Below are 19,321 nucleotides of genomic sequence, written 5' to 3' on the forward strand. Positions count from 1 at the left end.
TTATGAATATGACCAAATTAAAGACTTGACATGGGGGGGGTACTTTGTTCTGGTTTATTCATGTGGTACTGATCCAATTACAAAGATATTTGTGCATAAAGAAGCAGTAGTCAGAGTTGGAGAGGGTGCTGTAATGAAGGAAGCAGAGGCTGAGGTGATGGGGTCCCAAGCTGAGGAGTGCTGCCAGTCTGAAACTAGAGAGTACAGGTGAAAGGTCAGGTGACCAGCCCCGCTGTCACTGTATTCTAGCCTACTGAGCCCCAAGGCAGGCCTCTGTTTTCTATAACCATAAGAAAATAAACTTCACAGTAATTCACTGCAAAAATAGCCATGCAGTTAGTTACAGAACTAGCATCTTCACAGAAAATTCTTAATTTTTTTTCTTTCTGGTTTTGGTCTGCATTTACTCACAGTGTTTGAGAAGAGAGAAAGGGAGAGGGAGAGAGACTAAGTTCTCACCTGGGAGAATAAAAACATGGGTTTCACAAGTCCAGTGTGTGCAGCCCCCTATCCCGTCCTTAGGCCACCAAGCTCAGAGTGCAGAAAGATTCATACAGCCATGCTCCTTAACACTGACTCCCATGGTTGCCGGGATTGTTGCAGAGTCCTTGAAGCTCAGACCTTGAAAATCATCCTTCCTATCTAAAACCACTTTCTCAAATGCTTTGGAAAGCATCAGGGGATGCTCCTACATTTCCTAATTCTGAGCCATAGACCAGCTCAGCTGAACAGAACTTTTTGTAACAATGAACATTTCACAGAAAATTCTTAACTGTACCCCCAAATCTAACCCTTTTATTTTTCCTATCTCTATCATTAAATCTTCCACACCAGAAACTGCCTTGGGTTTTCATCTTCAACTCATTGCTGGGAATTCTAGTGCTACATATTAGCTATTCAAATCAGTTCCATTGTTATCTTCCGTCCAAAGGTTCTTCATGGGGATGAATCCACCACACAGAACACAGATAATGGTTAGGACCGACTTTATCTGTCACTGCTGGTGATAAAGGTGCCGCTACTGTGTAGCATCTAGTAGGTAAAAACCATGGATGCTGCAGAACTTTCCCAGCATCCCCAAACAGACATCAGTGTCCTAAGAAACCTCTGGACTCCGCCGAGTCTCTGCCCACCACGGTCATCACAAATGCCTGTTCCCTGGGGATCTTTTCTCATTGTTGCACCCAAAGTGCCCTGCTCCAGGGACTTTATCTTTGGCACTATGCTAGAGAGAGGGCTGAGGGATGTTGAGAAATGGGTGAGGTGCTTGCTGCCTGACATTGATTCCTGATGCCCACATGAAGGGGGAAAGAGAGAAACAACCCTACAAAGCCACTCTCTGACCACCACGTGTGTGCAGAGGCATATACACTCCCATCCCTCACACACAGAATTCCTTTACAAAAGAGAGATGGGGAGAGGGTTGGAGAGATGGCTTGGTGGTTAGACGCTTTCTGCTCCACTAGGGGATCCAAGTTAAGTTCCTAACACCCATAACTGCCTGCATTTTCAGCTCCAGGGGATCAGAGATCCACTGGACTCTGAACACACACACACACACACACACACACACACACACACACAAACAAATAAATAAATAAATCTAAAAAAAACAATGAAAATTTTGGGGGCATCAGATTGCAAGTATGCACCACCACACCCAGGTTTATGAGGTGCTGGAGATCAAGCCTGGAGTTCCAGACCTGCTAGGCAAACACTCCAGCAGCTAAAGTACACCCACAGCCCCTAGAACACCGTCCCTAGTCACAGATCAGCATCATAGCCCTGTTTTCCCCAGTCCACCAGGTCCATATGGTCAGAATGACAGCACTTGGGCGTTCTCCAATATGAAAAAGACAATTGACTGCTTTCTCAGCGCTGCAACTGTGTAGTGATTATTGCCACGATTCTTAGACTTCTAGAGTAAACGTTCTATCAGTTCCCAGTCATTCACTAAAGAAAACTCATTTGAGCATCCATAACTATTTGACAAAACACCCTGACCAAATTTAGGTATCAGGGACCTCTGAGTGCCAGCGTCAGTGTCCCCGCAGGTACAGAAGAAGACTTAACAGCAAGCATGGGACTTAGATGAGGTGAAAATGAACTTCCCGCTACGTACTTTTCTGCATCAGTTTCTTTATTCCTCCTTTCTCCCGCTATGGTTCCATGCACAAAACAAAAGCAATTCTTTGAGCATGAATTTTCTCGGATCAAAAGACAGGTGAGAGCTATTCCGAGGTACACTGTCAGCATCTTTATGGCCCTGGGGAGGTGTGGCCAGAAAACAAGCCCAGGAAGCACCTAGGAGGCTTCTAAACTCTAAAAAGGGGAGAAGGGGAATTCGTATGTTAAACTGCATTCTTAAGCGTGGTTAGTTAAACTAGAAGTTTGTTATCAAATAGAAAAAAGCGAGGGAATGCAGCAGTTCTGCACTCTCTGAGCAATCCCTCTAGCACCTGCAGAGGCCAGGAATGGTGTTTATGGTGGCCATGGAAACCAGAGTAAACTGCTGAAGGCAAATGTGTGGCCTTTGATTTGCATTAGCATTTTTCGGCAGCATCGCTAGCTAAAGGGGCCTTTTCAGATCTGAAAATTACATCTCTCACCCTGCCTGGTTTTAACAAGGGGGATTTAGGGTTACACAGTACAAAACTCATGATCTGATGCATTCTACCTGCCCTGGTCAAACAGTGTTGCTTGGCCCCCATGCTGTGCATATGAAAGGGATTTAACAGCTTTTTTTAGAGTAGGGGGAAGGGGACAGGGGAGGAGGGATTAACATAGGCAGGCTGCTGCAGGCAGGCCTGCTTTTCGTCCCGCCCCGCCCGGCTCCCAGCCACCTGGCTAGCTTTACACGCGAAATAATTACATGGAAACTGTATTCTTTTAAACACTGCTTGGCCCATTAGCTTCAGCCTCTTACTGGCTGACTCTCACATTTTGATTAACTCATATTTAGTAATGTATGTAGCACCACGAGGGGTGGCTTACCGGGAAGATTCTAGCCTACGTCCATCGTGGGTCGGAGCTTCATTGCATCTGACTCACTTCCCTTCTTCCCAGCATTCTGTTCTGTCTACTCCACCCACCTATGTTCTAACCTATCAGGCCAAGCAGTTTATTAATTAACCAATGAAATCATCAGATAGATAGAAGACACACCTACATCAGCTAGCACTTTTCCAAAGTCAGCAATGGGAGAATTTAGGGCACCCATCTCTGTATCAGGAAGGACTAAGAATCAAACAAGCTGGGACTTGCCACCCCTATCTAGGAGGTCTGAAAAGTGATCCATATGAAAGACTCCTCACCAAACCTCCTGCCAAATAGAAGATAATTGCAGGGAGCTGGCTACTAAGTTTGTCTCAGGGAACGAAGAGGAGATTAGATTGTGGGAACCAAGGCTATTGACTGTGTGACTAAACTTCCCACTGAGGTGCCATAGAGTGAGAAGGGACCTAACATACCAATACATGGGAAAAATTGCGTCAAATAATCTATAAACTGCTGAGTCTTGCACCAAGGGAGAGTGCTTATGGTTTCAAAGAGATGTACTTTAAGAACAGCTGATATACAAAAGCAATTAGACCCAGCACCTTGCGAACTGGTTTATCTCCGTCAGAAGACATTCATTCTGATGGGTCAACCTGATGGGTCAACCTTCTGCTCCATCAGCTGAAATCTCACTGCACCTTTCCTGTGGACCGCAGCATTTAGGGAAGGAAAGGATTTATTTTGCTTGCACTTCTAGGTCTAACACTGAGGGAAGTCAGGGTAGGAACTCACATAGGAGCTGAAGCAGAAACCATGGAGAAATGCAGTTTTTTGGCTCACTCATTGGCTCCTCGCTGTCTCGTGTTTAGCCAGCTTTCTAAGACAGTCCAGAGACACTTGCTTAGGGATAGCGCTGCCCACAGTGGCCTGGACCTTCATACATCAACTAATCAGGACAGTATCCCATAGCCATGTCCATGGGCCAGTCAGGGCCGTTCTCCAATCAAGGCTTTCCTCTCAGATGACTCTAGCTGACAATACGGCTAACCAGCACAGGTATGTTACTGTCTTTTCCATTTGTGACACCACCACTGCCCCTCCCCCCCCAAAAAAAATCGTAACAAAACTGTGGGACCCTCTTGTGGAATGGATTCTCTGCTATGGATTGTAAAGTAGTCAAATCTGTTCCTGTCTTGCTAAGTAGAGTCAAAATGTCCTTATTAAAGCAGCTATTGTTTAGCTATGATATTTTGCACTCTAAGTGCATGGCTATCAGGTGTCCTTTCTGCCTGGTTTCATTTAATACTCAACAAGTCTGTGGACGGCAGGGGCAAGTGGGACTTACTAAGTGGTTCTCTTTAACTCTTTAAGCATAGTCGTTGGCTCCCATGGAGCCCATGGTAATGGTGAGTATCAAAATCCCACAGGCTTCACTCTAGGACTGACAAACTCACTCTGTTTCAACTGATGCTGACCAGGCTAATTAACAAGTGTAGAACTAAGATCCAAAGGACTCTTCACTTCCAAAACCCTTGATCTTTCAAATATAGCTGCTTCAAACTCCGGCTTGTCATAACTATTCATGAGCCTTGCCAATGAGAAGGTGATTCTCTCAAAATGGTCCATGGCTTTGACCAGTTAAATGACACTGTTAGAGGCTGGAAATAAAAACTTAAGACCATAACACCTTCCATCACCAGATGGAGGAATAAGGAATATGTGCGCACCTGTGTTCACACTTCTAATTCCAGTTCTGGGGAAGCAGAGCCAGGCACTACTGGGAGCTTGCTGGCCAAAGGGAGCTTGCTGGCCAGGTAGTCTAGCTTGATCAGTAAACTCTGGGCCAATAAGAGATGGGCCGGCAGAGGGAGGAGGGAAAGAAAGAGAAAGAAGGGTAGACTGCAGAACTATAGAACTAAAAGGTGGACAAGATCTGAGGAGAAGCATCCAGGGTTGTCCTCTGGCCTACACACATACACACACACACACACACACACACACACACACACACACACACACACTGACCAGCCTGGAGGCTGTGATGCAAAGCAAAGGAAGACAAGCACAGAAAGATTAAACCTAAAGGAGTCGGACTCACTTTTTAAGAAGGAACATTGGTTACTAAAAGCTCATGGGAGGCAGAGGACAGGCTGGTATGGAGAAGAGATTTTTGGAGAGCTGTGGCACATCAGAAAGACTATAGCCAAGATCTAGTTCAGTGTTTCTGTGCTGTGGGATAACCCCTCTCTATGCTATAAATATGTTTTTATTGCCATTGGTTAATAACTTGGCCCATAGCCAGGCAGAATAGAGCCAGGCAGGAAATCCAAACAGAGATACAGGTAGAAAAAGGGTGGAGTCAGAGAGATGCCAGTGGCTGCCAGGGAAACAAGATGTGAGGTAGCAAACCACCAGCCTCATGGTAAAATATATTATAGAAATGGGTTAATTTAGTTGTAAGAGTTAGTTAATAATAAGCCTAAGCTAATATGCCAAACTGTTTGTAATTAATATTAAGTCTCTGAGTGATTATTTTTAAAGGACCCTGGGATTAGGTTGGACAGAAAAAGCCTTTATTCACGTTTCTGAAAGATTTTAAATGATTAATCTGTAGGTATGAAAGACCCCCAGTGTGGGGAGACTCTCACTCAAGTCTCGGGATAACACGACCCCCCCCCCCAGTAACTCACGAGAGACTGTCCTTGCTGCATTCACACAAGGTTTAATGATGAGATTAGGTTGGGCAAAGGTCAGTCAATCAGAGGTCCTGAACCTTAGAAATCTCTCACACCTCACTTCCTGTCTGCCATGTCTCTGGCTGCCATGATATTCTGTGACATCTTAGGTCCAGAATTAACACAGTTAGGGCCTGTGATGGAGTGAACCTTTGAAACCTTAGGTTAAAGTCCCTTTTCATCTCAAGTTGTTCACAGTAATGGAAAGCTAACTCACCCTCAAAACTGGCAAAGAAGTAGGGTTGTTGGTGTGACTAAATGTGACCGTGTTGTTATTAAACCCTTTGAACTGTTGTGGAAAGATGGAAATGCTCTCAGAGAAGTTAATGGAACATTCTGATGAAACTCAGAAAACCCACCATGCTGCTGGAAACGTAGATGGTGAGGACTGTGAGGTTTCAAAGGGAGCAAGGATGCTATTATGTGTGGTCTAGAGGACTTACAGACTACACTGGGCAAAGACCTGGTATATAGTTTGTCTGCATTGTACCACTTTGTGGGAGGTTGGACTTAAAGGCCATCAACTAGTTAATCCTGTAGATGACATTTAGGCAGCACTGGATTGGGCCATAGCATGGGTATTACTGGCTGCTTTTAGCCATATTTGTACTGAGAATCAGAAGCAAAAAGCAGCACAGAAAGACTTGGGAAACTTGAAGTTTAGTTAGAAAAGCCTTTTATTATTGTTTTTGTTTTTTGTTTTTTTCGAGACAGGGTTTCTCTACGTAGCTTTGGAGCTTGTCTTGGATTCTGTAGATCAAGCTGGCCTCTAACTCCCAGAGATCTGCCTACCTCTGCCTCCTGAATCCTAGGATTAAAGGTGTGCTCCACCACTGCCCGGCTTTTAGTTAGCATTTCTATGGTTGTGATAAAACACCTTGACCCAAAGCAACTACAGCCTCTTCCTACACCCTCTTCCTACAGACTCTTCCTCTCCCTCTTACTCCCCCTCTTCTTCTACCTTTTCTTCTACCTCTTCCTCTCCCTCTTACTCCCCCTCTTCTTCTACCTCTTCTTCTACCTCTTCCTCTACCTCTTCCTCTCCCTCTTCCTCTACTTCTTTCTACAGCCTCTTCCTCTACCTCTTCCTCTACTTCTTCCTCTATCTCTTCCTCTAGCCTCTTCCTAAAGCCTCTTCCTACAGCTTCTTCCTCTACCTCTTCCTCTACCTTTTCCTCTACCTCTTCCTACAGCCTCTTCCTCTACATCTTCCTACAGCCTCTTCCTCTACATCTTCCTACAGCCTCTTCCTACAGCTTCTTTCTACAGCCTCTTCCTCTACCTCTTCCTACAGCCTCTTCCTCTACCTCTTCCTACAGCCTCTTCCTCTACCTCTTCCTACAGCCTCTTCCTCTACCTCTTCCTATAGCCTCTGCCTCTGCCTCTTCCTATAGCCTCTGCCTCTGCCTCTTCCTAAAGCCTCTGCCTCTTCCTACAGCCTCTTCCTCTGCCTCTTCCTACAGCTTCTTCCTACAGCCTCTTCCTACAGCCTCTTCCTCTGCCTCTGCCTCTTCCTACAGCCTCTGCCTCTTCCTACAGCCTCTGCTTCTGCCTACAGCCTCTGCCTCTGCCTACAGCCTCTGCCTCTGCCTACAGCCTCTGCCTCTGCCTATAGCCTCTGCCTCTTCTTACAGCCTCTGCCTCTGTATCTTCCTACAGCCTCTTCCTCTGCCTCTGCCTACAGCCTCTGCCTCTACCTCTTCCTACAGCCTCTGCCTCTACCTCTTCCTACTGCTTCTTCCTACAGACTCTTCCTACAGACTCTTCCTCTGCCTCTGCCTCTTCCTACAGCCTCTACCTCTGCCTCTTCCTACAGCCTCTGCCTCTACCTCTTCCTACAGCCTCTGCCTCTACCTCTTCCTACAGCCTCTGCCTCTACCTCTTCCTACAGACTCTTCCTACAGACTCTTCCTCTACCTCTTCCTACAGACTCTTCCTACAGATTCTTCCTACAGACTCTGCCTCCGCTGCCTCTTCCTACAGCCTCTGCTTCTACCTCTTTTTCCACTACCTCTTTTTCCTCTACCTCTTTTTCCTCTACCTCCTTTTCCTCTACCTCTTTTTCCTCTACGTCTTTTTCCACTACCTCTTTTTCCTCTACCTCTTTTTCCACTACCTCTTTTTCTACTACCTCTTACATTAGGCCTTAGCCAAAGTTGGTTGCTTCAATGCTGCAAACATGACTTTAGGTGACTGCCCAGGTAGTTAGTTGTCTCTGTGATTTGTTGCATGTTTTGGAAGTTGTTTAATTGCACTTCCTAATTACTCAGGTAACATTATTTCCCTTCTCAGATCTTCGATGGGGTTGACGACTATATAAATGTAGTTACTTTCCTCTCATGACTTGGCCAAGTTATTTATTATACAAGACTTAAGCTAGTTAGAATAGGGTATTTGTACTTATTGTATATAATTTCGTAGTATGTTTAGAACTCTCTTACTTAAACAAAAGGGGGAGGTGTTGCGGGAGCTCCTTCCGTTCCTTCAGCCAATAGCTGCTGAGATACCAGCCCATTGAGGCGTGGTCTCTCCTTCTTTAAAAAAGCAGCAACTGCTCTCCGCTCGCTCTCTGACTTCTGGCTCCGCTTCCGGCAACTAGGTTCCCTTCCTGATTGCGCAGAGGGCTTTTGGCTGGGACGGTGATCTGTAAGTTTTTCCCCTTTAAATAATTAACCATTCTATTAATCATAATTCCAAACTGGTGTGGGATTGTTTGTGACTTATGCCTTCATAGTGTCTCGAGTTTGAGGACTGTTGGTAAGCTGGCAGGTTCATAGGGAGCCCTTTAGGTGGATGTTCAGTCCGTAGATCCTTGTGGTTGGTGCCTAAGACTCTGAATTATGTGTGAGACTGATAATCCACAAGAGTGGTGTAGCAGATGTCAGCATCCCTGTGTCCTTAGTCTGGTCTTAACCCTCTGCTTGGAATGAACTTCAAACTGTCCCACTAGTACATCCTAACTGAAGGAGTGGCTAGTTGGTGTGAAGGGCTTTTAGGAAATATATAGAAGTTTGAGCTGTTTATTAGGGGTCCCCAGCACCTGCCTCAGACCTGACTCAGGAACCCCTTCTAGTCCCAGTGCCGACACTGCTGGTTCTAGTGTTGAGTATTTCAGTGGAAGTCACTGCGTTTCTGTTGCACTTTCTGCCTGATCTGTGCACTGCTGGTGTATTTCCCAGTGATAGTTTGTTTCTAGCTGCATTTGTATGGTGTCTGTGATAGCTCTGCCTAGAAATCCCATCCATCTTGACTTAAGTTCTTTCTAACCCTGTTCAGTGCCAGTGTGTTTACAATCCCTTGTTAATACGTTGCCATGATGATCTCAGATTGTCTTAAGTTTGTGCATCAAACAAGATGGTTGCAATTTGCTATATTCAGAAGGCCCTTTGTGAAGCAAGTCTGGCTGTTTCCAGGGCAGTGTAGCCTGGTAATGGCAACCCAAAGTATAAATAAGCTCTTGATTCATGAAGAGACAAATGGGAAGGTTTAAATGTAGAATGAGTGGAATGATAATAAATGTTGCTAAAGGCTTGTTCTCCTTTGTGGCGATGCACTTGGCAATTGGCCAGTTGTACGTTCAGTGTCTCAGCGTCTGTGTAAACAGTACCACAGTTGTAACGTTTCTACTGTGAGGCCTGCCGTAGGGAGCTAACAGTCTTGCTGTAGGACTGGTGTAGAGCAGTGCTGGAGAGGCAGGCATGGTCAGAGTGCTACTCCATCCCCTGAGGTCCATCCTGCACCATCTCAAGTTGTGATGGACCTCCAGTCGGTTCTCTGAGATGTCACTCAGTAATTTGACACTGGCTGCTGACCTCCAGGAAGGGTGACGTGCAGAAACTCAGAGGGCAGGTAGGTGAGATGTCACTGCTGAGAGTTCACTGACCATAGTGACAGAATAGTCCAGAACTGAGCGGACTTCATGTCCTCTTCTCAGAGGGGACCAGTCGTCAGCTGTCTCTCTGTTGGTTGCTTTCTGTGTTTATGCAGGAAATGAGTTTTAGTCATCACCCAGAAAAGTGCTTTTTTGGGGGACCCCAAAAGTTGCCAGGGATTTGTGTCCTTGGAGACCAACTATGGGCAGGACAGTCACCTCCTCCTCTAAGTAAGTTGGGCACAGTGGAGGCCTAGGAGGATCATGTGGTAGGTGGACTATGAGTCATGGCTCAGAGCTTCTGGCAGATGTACTGACCAAGTACTTCATCTCCTGTGACATTCTTAAGGAAGGTTCCATCATCCCGAGTGACAAGACCCTGTTCCCTGGTGTTGATTGGCTGATTGGTAACCATTCTGATGAGCTCACTCCCTGGATCCCTGTCATTGCAGCCAGGTGAGTAGGCAAGGCAGGCGGCTGTTTCTTCCTGTGCACTGATGTCCACAATGGCGGCCCCTAGTCACTGTGGCAGTGCGGCATTTGACATGGTAACTCAGAGCATTGAAATGATGGTAGCGTAGATATATTGAGTAAATTTAAATTTACCTGCTTTTCTTTTGAAACTGTGGCTACTAGAAATCCTAAGCCACACACGTGTTTCCTCTCGTGTTCTGTCAGCCAACACTGATCCCAGTTACATCATCTTATGGCATTTCTGTCCCATGTTCATAGATGTGCACCTTTTTTGGAAAGTATGCTGGTTTTAGAGGGTTTGACTTCCTTAGACAGATCTGCTGCACATTAGACAACACTTTGTAGAGTCTGAGACACTGCCAGTACCTTCAGCCCCACCTCCCTTAGTCTTCCATCAGGGCCTCTCCCCACCAGGACTCTGAGCTGTTTGTGCTTCTAACTCCACTCCAGGTCAAGTCTGAAACTTACCTTTGCTGTCCTGTCTTGAAATCCGCATTTTTTTTTCTTTTTCAAGATAGAGTTTCTCTGTAGCTTTAAAGCCTGTCCTGGAACTTACTCTGTAGATCAGGCTGGCCTTGCACTAACAGAGATCCACCTGTCTCTGCCTCCCGGGGGCTGGGGTTAAAGGCGTGTGCCACCACTACCCAGCTGCTGTCCTCTCTTATTTTCTGATTTCTACCTGAAGTTCCAGCTCTAGAAAGCTGATGCCACAGTGGGCCAGAGTAACTGCATAGGAAAATTATTTTTTATTAATTTAGTTTCTGTTTTGTTGAAAGATACAATGTGCTGCATGGATTTTAGAGATCCCTGGGAAACAATCTGGTGTGGTGACTATGCCTGTAACCCAAGTACATTGAAGATGGAAACAAAAGTTAGGAATAAATGGTGCATTTGAGTGCATTTGCATCTGGGCCACATGAGACCCCTTGGCCTTAAAAAAGTAGATAAGAAAGACCCATTACTGTAGATGTCAGAATACCAGGAGCAGCTCAGGTACTTGACCTTCTGCTGCTTGTGCATGCTGTGATGTGCCTACTTATCTGGGTCTCTGTGCTGGGCCCCTCAGGTCTTCCTGGGTCTGTGCTGGGCCCCTCAGGTATTCCTGGGTCTGTACTGGGTTCCTCAGGTCTTCCTGGGTCTGTGCTGGGTTCATCAGGTCTTCCTGGGTCTCTGTGCTGGGTTCCTCGGATCTTCCTGAGTCTCTATGCAGGGTTCCTCAGATCTTCCTGGGTCTCTATGCAGGGTTCCTCGGATCTTCCTGGGTCTCTGTGCAGGTTCCTCGGATCTTCCTGGGTCTCTGTGCTGGGCTCCTCAGGTCTTCCTGGGTCTATTCTGGGTTCCTCAGGTCTTCCTGGGTCTGTGAAGGGCTCCTTAGGTCTTCCTGAGTTTGTTCTGGGTTCCTTGGGTCTTCCTTGGTCTGTACTGGCCTCCTAAGGATTTCCTGGGTCTCTTCCTCCTCTAGGTCTTCCTACACCTGCCGTTTCTTCGTCCTGCCCTGCTGTTTCTTTGACTTTGTGGGACGATACCACCGGCGGCAGAGCAGGAAGACACAGTACCGTGAGTACCTGGACTTCGTGCTGGAGGTGGGACTTTCCTGTGGCTTCCACATGCAGGAAGACTGCCTCAGGATTCCTTCTACCAAGCGGGTATGTGCCAGGGCAGGCGCAGGGCTAGGGAGTGTGTTCTGCTTGGGGCTCTTCTAGGCGTTTCCTTCAGAGCCCATCTTCAGGCCTGCACCTTTTTCCCAAGTGGCGTCATGCCAGCAAGTCTTGCTCCTCTGGGTTGGAGAAGGTTCAGTCTGGGATGTCAGAGATCCACTGCTCATCATGAAAACCAAGGAAGCTCATGCGGTTTCTGACCCAGCGTTACTGTTGGGTACTATGGGAGGTGCCCAGTCAGTGTTAGACAGCCACACAGCTGGTGGGGACCAAACACATCAGATACCCCATTGCTCCAAACCCAGAACACATGGCAGGACTGGGTGACCCTAATGGAATTCCATTGGTTCCTTTTGCTGGTGTGCACTCTAACTCTGGAGTTAATGACCAGAGGGGAAGTGTGAAGGAAGTTAGTTCCTTAGATGCTTTGGGTACCTGCATTGCTTCAGGTGCCACACTAGCAGGTTAATATAAAGCCTCATTCTTACCCAGATTCCCCAGGAGCTTTCAGAGGTGAATTGTGTCACTCCTGGGGCAAAGGCAGGCCTAATAAAGACTATCTGAGTGAAGCGTTTAGCTAACTTACTCCTTCCATAGATCTGCACCCACATTCTTCACTACGTTTTTGTTGGCTTTTTTATTTATAAATCTTGTCTGTTGGTATCTGTTAAAAAAAATGGAATTCAGTGCTTAGGGTAGACCTCAGAGGGCAATGTTTCCCACATGTGCAAGTCCTTGGAATCTATCCCAAGTACAACCAAAAGGCTGAAATAAGGATTTCTGTCTTCTTATAACTGATTTCTAAAACTTTGGTCTAAATTGTTATTTAGCACAAGCATGTTCCATGAAGAATGTTACAATATGATGTCTCTTCAAACACAGGTCTGCCTCATTGGAAAATCCAGAACATACCTGCCTTCTTCAGAGGTCTGGATGGATGAGCAGAGGACTCAGTACCTCCACAGCAGACAGGGTCGCTCCCAGAGTCCGCCTGGTGAAGGACATACACCTTCTGCACCCCAGGCAGCCACCCACGATGCTGGTCCCCAAGACAGCCACAGGACCTGCAATGCTGGGGCTGAGTGCATGCCTGATGGCTTGGCTGCTGAGGGAGGAGTAGCCCCAGCCACAGGGCTCTGGATGCCTGGGTTCTGCCCCAGAGAAAAGGCCGAGTGTGTGAGGAATTGTGCTGCCCTCCCTCGAGACTTTATTGACCAAGTGGTTTTACAAGTGGCAAATTTGTTGTTAGATGGAAAGAACTTCACCACGGGGAGCTCTGAGGACGGGGGTCTGAAGACATGGAATGAAGGAGGTAGGCCTAACTTCCCAGGCAGACTCTAGCCAGCATGGGCTGGGGGGCTCTGTAGTCAGCATACCCAGAGGATGAGAGTGAGCAGCTGTCCATAGTTGCTGTTTAGGGAAGGAGGGTGGAGGCCAGAGTTGCTGGTGTCCTTTCCTTAGAAATGATGCAACCAGAGAACAGGTTGCCAACTTTCAAAAGCCCCGCTCCCTTGACTGCAAATTCAACACTTTCATTCAGTGCAATCCCTGAATAGAAAACTGTTGCCATGGACGAGACAGTTGCATCTGATTGCTCATTGGCTGGAACCTGCATATTAGAAACAGGGAAAGTAGGGTTGTTCTTACATTTAAAATTGAGGTTGTCAAAGCTTTCAGCAGCACCCCTTCCTTCCACCTGTGACCACTAGAGGGTGGTATGGGGCCATCTGCTGACTAGAATCAGGGTTGCATCCGAAGCTATGAATGTTGCCTAGTTCTCACCCTGCACAGGAGCAAGTGGCCCCTGGCATAGCCTAGAGCAGAATGGCTCCACTCTCATCCCCCATGCCACATCCTCATCTGAGCCTCTTGGGTCCAGGTTTCTTCCAGGTCATCTCCCATATGTGACATGGCAGGACCTTCTTGTATGTTCTCCTTCAGAACTAACCAATCCTGGGAGGCCCTCTGGGCCACTGGCTAGAGTGGCCTTGACTCAGGTACCATGTAACTTGGAGACCCATCACTCTGTGGTTTGGGGCTAGCATTACTGTGTGGATGCTATGATGGGGTCCTTGCAGAAATGTTTCCCCAGAAGGTTGGAAGAAGTCAGGGCAGTGCTGTGGATGTGGAGGTTCCTGACTGTGCTGTGCAGCAGGAGTCCTGCTTTAAAAGAGGACGTGCTGGGAATTGGGGGACTGTTGGACTGTGCCTGGCATGGGAGCCCTGAGCTAGCTGGACCCTCTTCAGACCTAGGTCTAGAGACGGCTCTGGGGCCTAGGTCTCATCCTGTCTAGTGCTACCAGGTGGAGCACTAGGGTACCATACCTTTGTTGATGGGTGTCCGGAGGCCTAGGCTCGTTGGAGGCTCTCAGGTGCCCTTGGGTGAGAAGCATCTCTGTGAGAAGGGAATGGTCCTGGGCCTCTGAGCCTACAGACAGCCTCTCCCTGCTCAGCTTGGTGGAGGCCTGGGCGTCTCACTCAGTAAGCCATTCTGGACACTGGGAAAGAGGCCCTCAGGTCTGATTTTAGCCTCCAGCTCTGCTGTGAGACCCAGGTGAGCTGCATAGTGGGGAGGTGACCCATTGTCACCTTAGACAAAGTAGACTTCCTTGTCACTGGGTGACAGTGACACTGGATGAGAGTGTTTTCAGGTGTGCGCAGGGTCTTGAGCAGCATTGTGGGTGGGAGAGACCTCACAGTGATATCTGCGGTCCTGTGTCACACCATTGTGGGTGGGAGAGACCTCACAGTGATATCTGCAGTCCTATGTCACACCATTGTGAGTGGGAGAGACCTCACAGTGATATCTGCGGTTCTGTGTCACACCGTTGTGGGTGGGAGTGACCTCACTGTGATACCTGTGGTCCTGTGTCACACCGTTGTGAGTGGGAGAGACCTCACCTGTGTCACACCTCTCACTCCAGCCCCCTATGTGCCTACCATCGTGGGCAGTGCCCTGTAAAGCTCTGATAGCAGCTTGGCCAAGAGACACAGCTAAAGGCTTGCCTGTTGGCCCTGCCTCCTCAATTCTGGGCTGTGTCTCGTTTGTTTAGTACCAGGAATGTGGAGACTGGGCCACTCTGTCAGGTGTTGGTAGACTGACTCGATGCTCAGCTTGCCCGGTGGAAGCAAGTGGTCCTGCGTGCTGGCACACTGTGTCACTATGTCACTGTGGCTGGGGTGACCTCTGCCCCCGTGTCCTGTGGTTATAGGATGTGGAGTCATTAAACTGTACACATGGGACTTGAAGCTGCAGGTTTGGGTTTGGCTTTGGGACCTGACAGTCTGTGCTTGCTACAGCTTGTAATCTGTGTTGTGTGCGGACACCTGCTTTTCCACAGGGAGCCTTTCCCTGGCAGAAGTGGCTGCAGAACTGAGCCCAGAGACCCTGCAGCGGCTGAAGCGGGAGTGTGGAGGCCTGCAGACCCTGCTCAGGAATAACCATCAGGTGTTTGAAGGTAAAATCTATGAGGTCATCATACACTGTCCATCCTGCTTGTCCCCAGCAGTTCCTCTCCATGCATTCTGTAGAACTCTGCTTTTTGTCCCCAATGGCTGTGATAGGTAGGTGCTACCTAGATGTTTGTAAGAACCAAGTGGACAATATGACAGCCCTGTGCCCTCCCAGGCCATCACCAGCTTGTATCCTAGGGTGAGGCCGTGGCCATCATTCTCTCTAGGAACACTCCAACCTTGACTCAGGTTCCCTGTGTCTTGGTCCAGGTGGCTCCTGTATAGAATGTGCCCTCCATTGCTTCTGTAATGCCTCTTCCTCATACAGGGGTGGTAGGCCGGTGCAAAGCTTGCTGGCTGCATCTTGTGTCAGTACAAGAACATTTGTTCACCTCTCTTTCCTGGAATAAGAAGCATGCGAAACTGTAGAGCCCGTCAGGCAGGTTGGGGACATGAGCCATCTCCTAGACTCTGCTGATGCCTCCACCTTTCCAGCCTAGCACAGGGACTTGGGACCCTTGAGTGACCCTGCAGGTAGACTGAGGCTTTGCTCCAACACTGGATTCCATAGCTCCAGAGAGAAAGGGGCCCATTCTCCATGGGTCATGGCTCCATCCCGGCCCTGCGGGAGTGTTGAGTCTGAGGATGGGGAGTGGAGTCTGGCAGTGTCCACCCAGGACCCAAGGTGTAGACAGTGCCATGAGGCCACGAGTGTGTGGGACTAGCACAAGTCAGGAAGAGCTGCAGGACCTTCTTGCAGGCCACTTCTGCTTCATGGAGTGTGTGTCTCCCTGACGTAGCCCCCTGGAGGTGTTGCTGAAACCAAGAGTCCCACACGCACATGTCCAGATGAGCTGCCCAGTGCCTGAAATTTGTGCTTATTTACAAAACTTTAATCAGTTAAAATACTACAGCCTGAGGGCCTCTCTGTTTTCCATGTTTTCTTTGGTTTCATGAAGGACCATCGCTCCTGTCAAGTGTAAATATGTGTGTATGGGGTTAACCGCTTCTCTGTGAGTTCACTTCGGGGGACAATTAGTTTTGGAATCACTTCTGAGTAGAAGTCTTAGAGATCAGAGCCGTGTGAGGTTCTCTTTGTGGTCATGCAGAAAGTATGTGCTGAAGCTGGGGCTTATCTCTCCATGGGGTTTGGTTTGGTTTTAAGCTGATGTGACTCTGGGTCATCTGGAGGAGTGTGTGCTCCTGAGGAAGCAGCTTTCAGATGGCTTAGGTCAGCTTGTATGAACACTGCGTGTCCATGCCATGTCAGCATTGACTCCACCTCGGCTCCACCCCTTCCAGGACTTGCATGGCTGTCTCTTCCTGTCAGCTGGTGAAGCAGCCTCCTCATCTAGAGGACTTGGCCATAGCTCCAATGAGTTGGTGGCAGTCCAGGCCACGCGAGCCCCTGGCACTGATGCTCCTGAAGACAGGGCGAACCCTCAGTGCTCTTCCTGTTCCCTGGGTCCCAGCACATTCTAGCCAGAGATGATGAGTGGAGAATTCTGTTTCTCTGCAGTCCCACAAGCCCCAGCAGGAGGCAGGAATTGGGGGGAGGGGAAGACAGCAGAGTTGTTCCCGTAATTCCATTTCAAATTAGTAGCACATTTCCCAGAGGAGAGCTGTTGGTGGTCTGACTTGAATGACTGGCATGTGCCCTGGAAGACTGGCCCTTTGGTACCTGACACCATCTTTCCCAGAGTGGTGGCTATGGGGCCAACGGGGAGCTGCTTGGCATCCTGTGAAAACTGGGCACACTGATGATGCTCTGCATACTAGATGTTGGACTCCTTGTGTGATTAGTACTCCCTTTTGGTCTTTATACTTAAGACGGTCTTATGATATAACCTGCAAATAGCAACCAGAAGTGTAGCTAGGCATGCTACTGGCTCACAGCCATTTGGGGAGGTTCTCCTGCTGGCCACTATGTCCACAGAGAAGGCCTAAACCAGCATTGAGGGCAGGCTTCATGTCCGCTGTGGTTTGGCCTCAGATTGCTTAAACATGTCAAAACTTCTAACAGGGACAGGGACTCCTGGCCACTTACAGTCAGATGTCCTCCTGCTTCTGCAAGATGCCTTTGAGGCTCCCCTGAGCACAGTTCAGAGAGTTCTGGGCCCACAGTGATTTGAGCTGCGTCCTGTACTGCACTAGGGAGATCTGGTCTGGGAAACATCTCTGAGTGTCCTGAAGTGACCTTAACCTGGACTTTAGTTCAGGGAAGACCAACCTCAGCCCAAGGGAGGTGGTTGCATGTGATGTCGCTTGACTCTGGGGGCTTCAAGCCATCCCTGAAGATGAAACCCTCCCTGTATTCTAGGTGCCATAGGGTCCTCTCAGGACTCATTACTCAAGTTTCCAAGGGAAATATTTATTCCCAGGATGCTGATGGCAGCAGCCAGCCTCATTGGAGCCATACCACAGGGGATCCCAGAGCCGACAGGAAGCTGCGTTCACTCACACACACTCAGTTCAGTTCTGGAGGTCAGTGAGCCAGGCTCCCTCAATGAGGCACTTTTCTTCCTCCGCCGTGCTGGCTGCAGGTAGTTTTACAGCCCTGGGGAGGCCAGAAGGTCTGGTTGCTTTGGCCAAGTTTCACATGGAGCTGTTGGCTCCTCAAAATGAAGTGGCAGAGGGCCACACCTGGCCATTTCCTGATTAATGTACCCCGTGCACCCAGATCCTGTCCAGCAGGACTCATGACTAGAGGTCCTTAACTTGACCCTGCACCCCTCTGTCAAGACCCCCCACAAGGTGGTTCTTCTCAGTTTCTATACACTAATGACATTCAGGCTTTTTGTTCTAAACTCAGTTCTGAATGGGCAAGTTCACATCCGTGACTGGCGGCGAGAGCTACAGAGGGAGAAGCCTCCAGAAGCCAAGCGGAGCCTGCCTGCAGAGGTGTTCAAGACGCGCATCTGCTGGTTCTTCACTCACCATCCTGATGGCTGCGTGCTGCCTGCTGCCCGTTGCCCCTTTGCCCATGGGCCTGAAGAGCTGCGCCTGTCCCAAACCTCAAAGAAGCAGAAGCAGGCTCCCTGAGTCGCTTCCTCAGTGGTCTCCAGCTGGTGGCTCTGTGGGTCTCCTTCCTGTCTCCTCTCTCCTCATGACACCCTGTTGGGGCTGAATTGACGTCAATGTGACTGTCTGTGCATGGCCACTGTCAGTCACTGGCACACATCTCCAGGCTGCAGAGCCTGCTCAGCCCTTCTCAGACTGCTCAGATGCCAGAGCCACCATGTCAGCTTCTATATACATGACCTTCTCATTCTCAGGGCTGTGTGCCCAGGTTTCCTCTGCCTGGGAGCTTGCTACAGCGTGGTCACAGGCTCCTGCAAACAGAGGCACAATACTTTTCTGTGAGGCCATTATCAGAGTCCTAGAGAACAGCTTCCAGAGTCACACCCTGCCACCCTTGTTCCGAGGCATAACTCAGATGAACACTGCCTCATCCGTACCCTTCTCTTCGACAGCCTATCCCCAGAAGTGTTTTTACAGTTTTTCCTTTCAGAAAAAAATTATTTTCATTTAAATCTGTTTTTGGTCTTATGTTTCCACTTTTTTTAGTTCACAAAATCTCGTGACGCCTGGCTTCTGGGAGAAGACACTGCAGAAGCTCATTCAGAATGAGCTGTGGGCTCACTCCCATGACTGTGTTTAGTGAGGACAACTTCCAGAAGCCCCTGCATGGGAAGAATGTGAGCAGGGTTAGGGACTTGTGCGTGGAGGAGGAGGACCGTGCCTGTCTCTGGACAGTCCTGCTGCATTGGGCTTTCTGTTAAACCCATATTCTACCAGGTCAGTGATAGGGTCAGAGATGAAGAAATGCCCAAAGTCACGATGCAGCGATGGCTGGTGAGCATGCATCCCAGGCTAACGCATGCAAGCACATGTGTGCATAAACATGGGGTTTGTCTGGAGCGTGGCCTGCTTGAGTCCATCAAAGACGTTTAGCTTCTGAGTCTTCAAAGTGGTTGTGTTTGAGAGCACAATAAGGACCTGGGCATCGCCCCTGCACAGGTCAGCAAGGAGGGACCCTCAGGTGATTTGTCTTTGCCTGTGCAGCAGATGTCAATGAACTTGGGGCTTAGGACAGTACAATAGAGACAGGCACAGCTTTGGTGGACCTTCAT

The 19,321-nt window shown here is 48.6% G+C and overlaps 1 protein-coding gene across 3 annotated transcripts in view; it reads left to right on the forward strand.

The window, feature by feature from the left end:
- Nucleotides 1–18,737, forward strand: part of Trmt44 (tRNA methyltransferase 44 homolog) — a 31,871-nt gene extending 13,134 nt beyond the window's left edge. For 2 of the 3 annotated variants that reach the window (XM_038342294.1, XM_038342311.1), the window contains exons 7-11: nt 9,953–10,059; nt 11,540–11,723; nt 12,618–13,047; nt 15,077–15,193; nt 18,001–18,737. In XM_038342294.1, the coding sequence (XP_038198222.1) occupies nt 9,953–10,059; nt 11,540–11,723; nt 12,618–13,047; nt 15,077–15,193; nt 18,001–18,230 (1,068 nt within the window). In that variant the 3' untranslated portion in view covers nt 18,231–18,737. Of the gene's footprint in view, nt 1–9,952; nt 10,060–11,539; nt 11,724–12,617; nt 13,048–15,076; nt 15,194–17,508; nt 17,673–18,000 lie in introns of all 3 variants that reach the window. The other variant, XM_038342303.1, reaches the window with a different exon arrangement.
- The last annotated feature ends 584 nt before the right edge of the window (nt 18,738–19,321 follow it).

Source organism: Arvicola amphibius, chromosome 1, assembly GCF_903992535.2.
Source record: "Arvicola amphibius chromosome 1, mArvAmp1.2, whole genome shotgun sequence".
Lineage (NCBI taxonomy): Eukaryota > Metazoa > Chordata > Mammalia > Rodentia > Cricetidae > Arvicola > Arvicola amphibius.